The sequence below is a fragment of the Elephantulus edwardii genome, unplaced genomic scaffold (genome assembly GCF_000299155.1).
Source record: "Elephantulus edwardii isolate Elephantulus edwardi_28Jun2011 unplaced genomic scaffold, EleEdw1.0 scaffold00301, whole genome shotgun sequence".
In the NCBI taxonomy this organism is placed as follows: Eukaryota; Metazoa; Chordata; class Mammalia; order Macroscelidea; family Macroscelididae; genus Elephantulus; species Elephantulus edwardii.
In genome coordinates this window covers 3,044,395-3,056,705 of record NW_006400051.1, presented here as the reverse complement: position 1 = coordinate 3,056,705, position 12,311 = coordinate 3,044,395, and the positions used below count along the sequence as shown (strand labels likewise).

At 37.6% G+C, this 12,311-nt stretch overlaps 1 protein-coding gene across 2 annotated transcripts in view; it reads left to right on the top strand.

Annotated features, from left to right (window-relative positions):
• Positions 1-1,107: 1,107 nt before the first annotated feature.
• Positions 1,108-12,311, top strand: part of LOC102844322 (translin-like) — a 13,070-nt gene continuing 1,866 nt past the window's right edge. The window contains exons 1-5 of one of the 2 annotated variants that reach the window (XM_006900879.1): positions 1,108-1,173; positions 2,977-3,070; positions 6,275-6,371; positions 10,357-10,472; positions 11,879-11,958. In XM_006900879.1, the coding sequence (XP_006900941.1) occupies positions 1,108-1,173; positions 2,977-3,070; positions 6,275-6,371; positions 10,357-10,472; positions 11,879-11,958 (453 nt within the window). The remainder of the gene's footprint in view (positions 1,174-2,976; positions 3,071-6,274; positions 6,372-10,356; positions 10,473-11,878; positions 11,959-12,311) is intronic. The other variant, XM_006900880.1, reaches the window with a different exon arrangement.

The window sequence follows — 12,311 nt, the reverse complement described above, 5'->3', positions numbered from 1 at the left end:
TATTGGAACTTCAATCATTTGTGATCTTGTGTTGTGCAGTCGGGTGGAAAGTATTCACAGTTTTCAGTGATTGCCCGGAAGTTGACGGTGGATTTCAACTGCTTGTTTTTGGGTTGGCAGCAACTCCTAACCAGTAGCCTGGACCTCGCAGATTATGATCTAGTGATGATTTTTTATTCAAAACTGAAACCCATAATCCTGCTAAACATCTTTGACACCAGTATTGTTGTTATCTTTATTCTGGAATGATGTGTCTGACTATATTAATAGGACTGTATTGTTATTTTAACCAAGTGCGTCCTTCTTCCATCCAGAAGAATATGGAGACATTTTCCAGTTATATATAAAAGCACAATTTTGGATGGGCTGAGTAGATGTGAAAATATTATAGATTAAGTGAATACAATCATACTGAGCCGGTATTTTAAGATTTCAGAAAACGCACCAAATTTCCTGTTCCATTCCACTTCTTCCTTAGTTACAATCTTAGCACTTTTGTGTTCCCATCATGTAATCGCTGCAATGAAAATGCCTATCGCTTCTCTATCTTTACAGGATGCTACTATTCTTCTCTATTTATTGCCACTCATTGTCGTAGAGCGGAGACGACTCAAAGCTGACGCTCCAGAGGGTTTTCCGAGGCTGTAAACGGCACCAGAAGAGACTGCCGGTCTCTGTCGCGGAGCCGCTGGTGGACTCCACTGCCTTTGGGTGAGAAGCACCAGCTTCCACGCACCAGGCCACTGGCATTTACACAGCCCACTCGCGGGCGCGCTCGCCAGGCCCGTTCCATCGCCCCTAGGGTGCTCTTTGCGGCTGTTCTGAGCGCTGCCTGTCCAAGCAGACAGCCCGCTCCCTACTCAAAGGGCGGGTGTAAGCTCCGGAAACCCTCTCAGGCCACGGGGTGGCGCCGCAGGCAGTACGACGGGCAGCCCGGCTTCCGGCGAGACGCGTGCCTCCGAGGACCCCAGCGTGGGCCATAGCGTAGGACTGGGAGGAAGCTGCGCAAGCTACTCTGTTGTTTCTGGGATTAACTGCTTTTTGTCACTGGACGCGTTTCTTTTGGTCGCCCTCTTTTCACCCACCGACTGTTGCGCCTCTAGCGTCATGTCCGTGAGCGAGATCTTTGTGGAGCTGCAGGGCTTCCTGGCTGCTGAGCAGGACATCCGAGAGGCGAGCCCCTCCCTTCCATTGCTTTTCTTTTCCTGCCGGGCTTGGCCACCCCACCCGGGCGCGGGTGGTGGGGACAGTTCCCAGGCCCGCTGCGTTGGTTTCGGGGTCTCCACACCCGAGGCACCCTGTGCTCCCGAGCCCCTTTGTCCGACTCTCTGCTCCTCAGCATCACTTGGCCTTATGTTTTCGTCCTTTCCAGCATTTGATTATGTCAAAGGCATGGTTAGCGCCAGAAATTGATCTTTAAATAGATTTAACGTATTTTTGGTCTTCTACGTATGACTCTTATTTAAGTCAATTATGTCGTGTGTCCCCCTCCACCCCCCCGAAATAAAAGTCCAGGCTGTGCTGTGGCCTATGAGATCCCTTTCTCAGCGGTCTTGTTTTACACTAATCCTTATTTGTTTGTTTGTTACGCATTTTAACCTTTTCTTTACAGCAGTTACTCAAATAGTTTCCTGCTCCAAGCATACACTGTTTGAATTTCTTGGAATACTCTGTCCACGCCTTTTTTAGTTAGCTCGTATTCATCTCATGCATAACTTTCTCGTTTTAAATTATGGCTTCTCTGGTAGCTTGTAGCATTTTCCGTATGTTCTCCTTTCTGTGGGTATGATTATACCCTCTATATATAGAGAACATGGACTGTTCGTTGATTCCCAGTGTTTATAGTGCTTAGCTCAGGTATGAGCCCTAGTGATTATTTGCAAAATGAATGCATGAAAAATACGTAACTCTTATGCACAAATAATAGTCACATACATCGTTATTTCTCAGTGTTTGTAGTGCCCTGTGGGGTAATAGGACCTGTGGTGGTGTAGTCAGTAGAAAATTGTGTTGATATCCCAAGGATGGCTTCTGTTTCTGGTGATTTGAATCTGCCAGTTGCTTTGCAGGGGAAAGATGGACAGTCTCTTTCCCTGCGGATTTACAGCCTGGGAAAAACTACTGTAGGGCCAAACTTTGCAGTTCCAATTCCATGACAGTGAGTTTGAGGTTGTTGTTTTTTTTTTTTGGTTTGTTTTAAAACTGTGGGGTAATTAGTAGGTAGGTGAGTGGTACTCTTTTTAACGTCATTCTCTTAGGCAATCTCTTAGATGGAGTAATGATAATCCAGATTCAAATATAAGTAGAAGATTAGTCCTTGTAAAGATCATTCATGTTTCCAGTGTATGTGGAGGTAGGGATAGGTCGAATATGTTATGATGTGCCTTTGTGTTGAATGCGACTCATAGAAACCGTATGAACAACATACTCAAGACCTGTCCTTTGCCATCCTCATCTTCAATATAGTTGAGCTCATTGCTGTAATCGTGGTGCTAATCCATCTTGTTGAGGAGGATCTTTCTTTGACTCTCCACTTTTCTAAGCACGCTGTCCTTCTCTAAAGCTCCTTCTAATAACATGCCCAAAATAATGTGAGAAAGATTTCAACTTCTTTGTTTCCAGAGAACACTCTGTTTTCACTTTTCCAAGACCTTTTTCTCTTGAAATTACATCGAACATTTAGTACTCTTCTCCAGCATAACTCAAAAGCTTCTACTCTTCTGTCATCTTTATTCACTGGCCAACTTTTACAGATGCATAGGAAGTAATTGAAAAGTCCATGGCTTGCATCAGATGCAACTTACTCTTTAAACTGACATCATTGCTCCTTAGCACTTTGGAGAGGCCTCTGAGAGCAGATTCTCATAGTGTGACATGTATTTTGATTTCTTGAGGTCAATTGTAATATATATTTAGCTTGAGGCTGTGATTATAATCTTGCTGAATTTATTTGATACTTAATTTTTAATTCTCCAGGAAATCCGAAAAGTTGTGCAGAGTTTAGAGCAAACGGCCCGAGAGATTTTAACTCTACTTCAAGGGGTTCATCAGGGTGCTGGTTTTCAGGACAGTAAGTTCTTTATTTTGATTTGTATCTAGTTTATAAATTCCTAGTTAGAAAATTTATATGGGGAAGATAAATCCTTTGTGTTATTTTATTGTGAAATAGGTCTACGGTGTTTTATGGTATAAGAATTGCAAGAAGTGGATTATCATTTTATATGTTTACAGTATTGTTAAGTTTTATTTTCCACTTCTGTTTAAGTGTGATTTTATTTTAAAAATTACTAATTTTCTTTTTTTTAAAGTGTGATGGAATTCTACTCATATTTGTTAAATAACTTGCAAATCTGGCAACTTTTATTTGGCTTAAATTTTTTTTTAAAAAAATAGTCATTTTTTCTGTGATTGAATATAGTGGTGTCACTTGAATAGAAATCAAGTATGTCAAGTTTGGGGTCTCTAGTGAGAATAGCTCAGGACAGGGCAGGGTTCAGAGCTGCTGTGCATAGGGTCGCTATGGGTCGCTGGCGACTAGACAGCACATAACAAGAACAAAAGTGGACTACTGGATAATGAGTTGGTGCTTCCAAGGACATGTGGTTTGAACCCACCACGTGCTCTGTAGGAGAAAGATGTGTAATCAACCTCTGAAATACTGCTAGAAGATTAGCTCTGAGTTGATTCTGTCTTGAAAGCAAAGAATTAGAGAGTTGAGGTATTTGTGTGTGTGTGATGTCAAGTTTAGAAACGGAACCTCTTTTTTGATGTAGCCAGCTAATACAATTGAATCATGTCTTTTAAATAGAGATTGACATAACTATGTGATTTATAAGTTTATATTCATAGATGAGATTTGCTTGTTAACTACCCTGGAGTCAGCCTGTCTGTGAAATATTGACCAGTCCTGAGGGATTTTTTTAATCATCCTACTCTGTAAAGTTTTTAGTGGAGCTATGCCATTTATCTGAATTACTGATACTTGTTTCTTTTAAAAAATACTTTTTTTTCGTTGCTGAACATTTTCTTCCCATTCCCCCAATCCACTCCACAATGTACCCAACTGATGTCATACATATAATGAATAAATAGTATATTCCTTTTGGACAGTTCTTTCCCTCATATGTTCTAATGCAGTGTTCATTATCTAGCCATTCTTTGCCATTCTCTCCCTAACCCCTCATGTCTGTCCTATTTTGTAATAACGGTGTTATGCAGTATTTGTCCTTCTGTGACTGAGATATTTCTGTTAGCACAGTGTCCTCCAGGCTCCCTCATGTTGGGTAATGTTTTACAAGTTCATTGTATTTCACTACTGCATAATATTCTGTTCTGTACCAAAGTTTTTTGCTTGTACCAGAGTTTGTTGATGGGCACTTAGGTTGCTTCATTCTCTTTGCTATTTGTGAATACAACGCAGCATTAAACATGGATGTACATACATCTGTTTGAGTCATGGCTCTGGTTTGTTTAGGGTATGTTTCCAGTAGAGGAATTTCTGGGTCTAATAGTATTTCTATTTTCAACTTTTTGAGAAAGGGCAAGATTGCCTTCCATAGTAACTGTGCCATTTTATATTCCCACTTGTGGTGAATGAATAAGAGTTTAATCTTTCCATAACTCGCCAGCATTAGTTGTTTGCTAGGCTGTTGAACTTTCTGTTTTTGCTGGGATGAGATGATATCTCATAGTTGTTTTGATTTGCAAATTTCTGGTAACTAGAGATTTTGAACATTTCTTCATGTGTTTGTTTGCCATCTGAAATGACGACTTTGGTGAAGTGTCTGTTCATATTCTGTGCCCATTTTGTGATAGAGTTGTTTACCTTTTTCTTGCTGAGGTGTATTCTGTAAATTTTAGATGTGAATCTCTTAAATACATCATTGCCAAGTATATTTTCCCAGTCTGTGGGTTTCCTCCGCTTACCTCGTTGAAGTTTCTTTGATGTGCATAGGGATTTGATTCTTAGAAAGTCCAGTTCATCTATTCTCTCCTGGTTTTAAGTTTTTCATTATGCTTGGAAGGCTCTTCATGCTGTGGATAAGGGCTTCTCAGGTTCTTCCTAGCTTTTCTCTCATGAATATATAGTTTTAGTTGTAGGTCCCTGATCGACTTTGAGTTGGTTTTTGTGTATGATATGAAATGTGGGTCTTGCTTAAATTGTCTGGAGATAGGTTTCCACTTTTGCCAACACCAATAGTTAAAGAGACTGTTCTTTTCCCACTTAATTGATTTTGTCGTCTTGTCAAAGATCAATTGACCAAAGGTAGATGAGCTGATTTTTGGGCTCTCTATTCTTTTGGTCTATGTGTCTATTGCTTTGCCAGTACCATGTTGTCTTGACCACCAGGGCTGTGTAGTAGGATTTGAGATCAGAGAGAGTGAATGCCTACTACCCTCTTGCTTTTTTCTGGTGTGTTTTGCTTATTCAAGGCCTCTTTCTATTCAGATAAAATTGGAAATAGCTTTTTCCATCTCTTAAAGAATGGAATGGTATTGGAATCGTATTGAATTTATAGATTGTCTCTGGTGGAATTATCATTTTTACGATACTTAGTCTTCCTATCCATGAGCATGGTGTATTCTTCCATTTCTCTAGTCTTGTGGTAATGTTTTGTAATTTTACTTGTCCAGATCTTTTATGTCTCTTTCTCAAATATTTCATCTTGTGATTAGCTATTGCAGTTGTTTTTCTTAGCTCTATTTCTATATTCTCTTTGACACTGTCGAGAAATCCAACTGATTTTTGTATGTTAATCTTGTACCCTGCTACTTTGCTGAATTAGTCAACTATGTTCAATAGTTTTCTCACTGAATATTTAGGGTTTTCTAAGTGTACTGTCATATTAGCTGCATTATAGAGATAAGTTTGCCACCTCTGCCAATTTGCATACCTCTTATTTCCTTGTCTTATTGATAGTCTTTTTGACCCACTTGTGGGAATTAGAAGCAACCTGATTTCTTGTTATCCTCTGAAAACAATGGCAGCTGTTACATAGCCCCAGGTGTTGAAGTTGTTTAAGACAACTTTCCAATGTCTTCCCTTAAGTATTCCCATCAGCATGTATTTGTTTATTTTTCAGTATTAGATAATTATTTGGGGTATAAGAGAAAATATTTTGAGATGCACAAGAAATACAGACATTTTGTAATGAAGTAAAAGAAGTGAAGTGCATTTGTTTCTAGATAGACTACATGGATTATTAAGCCAGACTTGTATTTGGTAGTTAATAAATCTTTCATTATTAATGTTTAATTTTTTTTTGCTGATCAGTTCCAAAGAGGTGCATAAAAGCTCGGGAACATTTTGCCACAGTGAAAACACATCTCACATCTCTGAAGACTAAATTCCCTGCTGAACAGTACTACAGGTGAGTAAAAAAAAGAACATTATATTTTTTAAAAAATAAAGCAGAAATGCTGCACCAAAACAAACTGCTTACAGCTAGGTACATATTTTCTATGTAGAAGAAACAGTAGGAAGTGGGCCAATACCTTAATGTTTATGTTTGTTGTTAGGTGCCCTACTCAGCAACCTTATTAACAACATATCTGAACTTTGCCCTATCTTGTCCCATTGTCATGATCTCTTGATCTGCTCAAGTATGTTGTTAAGGTCTTTGTATCAGTCCATCTTGTTGAAGTTTTTCCTCCTTCTCTTGCTGACCCTCCACCTTTCCCAGCATGATGTCTTTTTCCAATAACTTGTCCCTCTTGATGTCCAAAGGGTATGAGGTGAAGTTTCACTTTCTTTCCCTCTAAGGAGCTTCCCAGTTATACTTACTCCATGACAGGCTTATTCTATTGGTAGTCCATGGGAGACTCAGTACTCTTCAGCATCGCATTTCAAAGACATAGATTCTTTGCTGTCATCTTATTCATTATCCAGCTTCCAGATGCATAGCAATTAATTGAAAAGGCTTGGGTTAGGAACATCTTAGTCTTTAGACTAAAATTGTTGTTCTTTGGCGTTTTGATAAGGTTATTGACAGCAGATTTCCCCCAGTGCATCACTTTTTCTTTCCTGATGCTACCATGTGTGTTGATTGTGCATCCAAGCAAAATGAAATTGTTAACAACTTCAATCTTTTTTTCATTTGTCTTGATGCTGGTTGAGTCGCAAGTGATTCGACGGCACATAACAACAACAATCCATATTGAAGACTATAGTCTTTGATCTTCTCTACACTCTCCCAGCAAGCTTTTGTTACCTGCATAATGCATATTGTTGCTGAGGATTCTTCCAATCCTGATGCCACATTGTTCATATAGTACAGCTTCTTGAATTACATGCCTAGTGTACAGGTTGAAGGTATGAATGAAGGATACCATAAACCTTTTCTGATCTTAAACCATACAATGTTTTATTTCGGACAGTTGTTTCTTGATGTAAGTATAGGTTGGGGTGGGTTTGGTGTTGGTTTTTTTTTTGTTGTTTCTTTTTTATAATGAACGTTTACAGAGATTTTGGATTTCCATTCATTCATTGTTGCATTTTTCTCCCTGCCCATCCCTCCCCCCAGTTTGATCTTCTCTCTTTTTTTAAAATTTTGTTTTATTTTAATGAACATTTATGGATATCTTGGATTTCCATTCATTGTACTTTTTCCCTTGCCCAGCCCTTCCCCTGTCATTTTGCTCCTGTCTTTGAAAAGTAAAAGAAAAATTCTTTCTTTGGTATACAATCTCCCCTCTTCCCCCATGCATCCTTAATTCTGGACTCTTGTGATAACCATAATACCCTATCATAAATCGCTTTTAAACAGTTCTCGTCCTCATCATTTTCAGTGCAATATACATAATTTATCCACTCTTTCTCAGTCTCATCCCAACCCTGATGTCAGTCCCGTTCTACAACAGTGGCACTATACAGCAGTATTTGTCCTTTTGTGACTGAGATATTTCACTTAGCATAGTGTCCTCCGGGGTCACCCATTTTGAATAATATTGGATGAGTACCTTGTTTTTCAATGCAGCGTAGCGTTCCATTGTGCGGATATACCAGCGCTTCTCTATCCATTCATTTGTTGATGGGCACTTAGGTTGTTTCCAACTCTTTGCTTTTGTGAACAAAGCCACGATAAGCATGGGTGTGAATATATCTGCCTGAGTGGCAGTTTTGGTTTCTTTAGGGTATATTCCCAGTAATGGTATTGCTGGGTCACATGGTATTTCTATTTACAACTTTTTGAGAGAGGGCCATACTGCCTTCCATAATAGTTGCACCATTTTACACTGCCACTAATAGTGAATAAGGGTTCTAGTTTCTCCACAGCTTTGTCAACATTTGTTGTTTGCTGCTCTGTTAAATTTTGCTATTCTTACTGGGGTGAGATGTAGGTGTTTTGATGTAGGCATAGATTTTTTTTGAGCAAGATTTAGGATTCTGAGATTCCCATTCTTCTTAATGCTAGCCATAATTTATTATGATTCATAAAGTCAGTTGTCTTTGCAAAGTCAGCAAAACACAAGCAAATATCTTCATGGCATTCTCTGCTTTCCGCCATATGTAATAATTCATATCCCTCGTCTGAGATAGCAATGTGCCATGGCCTTGTCTGACTCCAGCTTAAATTTCTGGCAGCTCTCTCTCAGTGTACCATTCACCACTCGTTTTTGAATAATCTTCAACAAGATTTTACTTGCATGTGATATTAGTGATATTTGGTAATTTCTATATTCTGTAGGAATAAATATGAATCTCTTCCAGTCAGTTGGTCAGCTAGCTTTCTTCAAATTTCTTGGTATAGACTAGTGAAGGGCTGCATCTCTTTGTTGAAAGATAAATTCTTGGGTAATATTTTTGGCCAATTCCTTCAGTGAATCTTGACTTCTCTATCTTTCCATTGTTTCTTGCTGCTTTCTGAAATTGTTCAGTGTTGACCAATTCTTTTTGGTACATACCTCTGAACTTTTGAGGTTTCCTTCATCATCCAAAATTTTGCCCTTAGAAACCTTTAGTATTGCAAAGCTTGAATTGGTGCTTCTGTTCTTTGAACTTGAGAAATGTTGAGTGTATGTTCTCTTTTTGTTTTCTAACTGTAGTTCTTTGCACATTTTTTTTATAATATTTTGCTTTGTCTTCTTAGGTTGCCCTTTGAAATCTTCTGTTCATCTGTCTTCTGCTTTTCTTTTTTGTTTTGGCATCTTTAATTCTAGTTAAGTTTCAGTGTGTCTTCTTACATCCATTTTGATCTTTTCTTTCTCCTCTGTCTTTGTAATGATCTTTTTCTTTCTTCATGAATGTATCTTTGATTTCATCCCACATCTGGTCTTTGATCATAAGTGTTCAGTGTGTCAAATGTATTTTTGAGAAGATTTTTAAATTCATGTGGGATAGACTCAAGATCATATTCTTGTGTACTTGGGTTTTTAATAGTTTTCTTCAGCTTGAATTTGATCTTGCACATGAGTAACTGATGGTCTGTTCCAGTCAGCCCCTGGTCTTATTTTGGCCCCGGAAATTGAGCTTCTCCATAATATCTGTTCAACTGTAGCCAGTCTGATTCCTGTGTAGTCCCATCAGGTGAGGTCCATGTGTATAGCTGCCATTTATGTTTTTAAAAAAAGTAATTGCAGTGAATAAATCATTGGTGGTATAAGATGCCATCTTTTACTCTCTGGTGTAATTTTTTTCACCAAATCTGTGTTTTCCAAATACCACTTGAGTGGGTAGACTACTCTGTAAGGAGTTGACTTGCTAACCTGCACCTGTGACTTTCTAGTGATTAACTCCATGGGAGAAAGATGACTTGGCTACTCTCTTGTTATTTACAGCCTCAGAAACAATTCCCCCTTCCTTGCAATCAGTGAGAAAGTATTAATATGGTGATAAGTTAATGGGGTGTTTTTTTTTTCTTCTTTGCACTCCTAAAGCTTTATTAAGAAACATACTAATTTTTCATTGAGAGATAATTAAAAAGAAAATCTCTTTTGTGTGTGAGGGTTAAAATAGTTTTTGCTTTCAGTGATTGGTGAAGTTAGATGTGTTATTGCTGTGTTACTTAGCCAGTAGGATATGTGGCAGAACATATATACAGCCAGTTCTGCAGCAGTTTGAATTTTGCTTGCTTATTAAATGTTTACATATTTACTAAACTTTTCATCAATTGTTATTTTTATTTATAATCTTTACTTATAAATTATTAATAATGTATCATACTTTTTATTGATTAAATTTTAACCAGTATTATGAATTTGAACTTGTAAAGTTTATACAGAATTCATCTATTTGCAAGAGATTTCTGTTTGAAAAAAGTTTTCATTTCTGAAAGTTTGAAGGTGTCTATACTAAATATTCAGTTTTCTACATCTCCAAATCTTCATTTCCCCCTCCCCACACTTCCTTTAATGCAGATTCCATGAGCACTGGAGGTTTGTGCTGCAGCGCCTGGTGTTCTTGGCAGCATTTGTTGTGTATTTGGAGTCAGAAACACTGGTGACTCGGGAAGCAGTTACAGAAATTCTCGGCAGTAAGTTAGAAGAGTAGTATGATGAATTGTGTTTACACTCTACTGAGATTGTCCACTTGCCACATCTACTTAGTTCCTTTTTCACATTATTGTGCTTGAAAGTCATTTGACGATATTGTGATTTATCCCTTAAGTGCTTCAGCATACTTTTGAAAACCGTGACATTCTCTGTCATATTGTAGTAGTATTATGGTTGACATTCTTTTTAAGAGAAAGGAAAGGGGAAAAATGAATTTTGCATGAAGAGTTGTAGTTGCCAAGATTTTGAAAACTTGTGAGAAACTGGTATGAAATACTTCTATTTTCTTCATTTGCTTTGAAAAGGATTAAATATTTGTCAAGATTTAATATAAAGCACCAAGCCACCAGAGCTCTCATTTTTAAAAAAATTTTTTATTTTGTACCAATTTACATACAAAGTTCATAAAATTCGTATATATTGTTTCTCACACTGACACTTTCCCCTTTCGTTTATCCATCCCTCCCTCCACCCATCAAATTGTGTGACCTGGTGATTAAGACATCCACCCTTGGATCCTATACATTACTTGTCCTCATGAGACTGAGGTTTTGTTTTTTTTTTACTATTGAGTTTCAGCATTTATTAAAGACCTTTTATAAGCAGAGACCTTCAAAAATACTGAAATCATAGTTCTACAACAACAAACAAGTAAAGTTCATGATTTAAGGTATCACAAAAGGGCAAATCTTTTACTATGTAAATATTTTAAACTATTCTGGATTTTTCAAAGACAAATTAGTGCAAGGCATTTGACTATGTCAGTCATAACAAATTATAGATAATATTGCAAAGAATGGGATTCCAGAACATTTAATTATGCTGAAGTGGAACCTGTGCACGAACCGAGAAACAGTCATTCGAGCAGAACAAGAGGATACTGAATGTTTAAAATCAAGATAGATGTGCATCAGGGTTGTATCCATTCTCTATACCTATTCAGTCTGTATGCTGAACAAATATTTTGAGAAACTGGACTAAGAATACAACACCAAGATAAGAGAAAGACTCACTAACAACCAGTGATATGCAGATGGCATGGCCTCTCTTGTTAAAATAGAAAAAGGCTTGAAGCACTTGATGATGATGTTCAAAGACTACCGCCTTCAGTATGAATTATACCTTAACATAAAACAAAAATACTCATAAACTGACCAACAAATAACATTATGATAAATGTAGAAAAGACTGAAGTATGAGTTCACTTAGCATAATGCTCTTCAGTCCCTCCCATGTTAGGTAGTAATTGCCAAAATCATTGCTTCTGTGTACTGCATAGTAGTCCATTGTGTAAATGTACCATAATTTCTCAATCTGTTCCAAGATACAGATACTCTTCATTTTAAATCCCATGATGACCTTATCCTGGCTTTGCCCTGTTTTTCAGTTGAGCCAGATCGGGAGAAAGGATTTCATTTGGATGTAGAAGATTATCTTTCAGGAGTTCTAATTCTTGCTAGTGAACTGGTAAGTATCACAATAAATTTCCTTTGCTTTTTTTCTTTTCTTTTAAAAAAGAATTAACTCATTTTCCTGGCAATTTTTGAAATGAAATAAAAAATCCTGTGGTAAGGAATTGTACACCCAACCCAAAGGAACACAGTTCAGATCCACTAGCTACTCCTCAGAAGAAAGATGAATAATTTCCTTTTATGTGATTTACTGTTTCTGAAAACCCGCTGGAGTGTCAGCTATACATTATTTCTGCCTCGACGGCACACAACAACAAAGACAATAAATGAGGGGACATGGAATACATTTTCAGTACTAGCAGTGAAGAGTGTTTAAGGTCTTTCTTTTTTTTTTTCTATAATTTTATT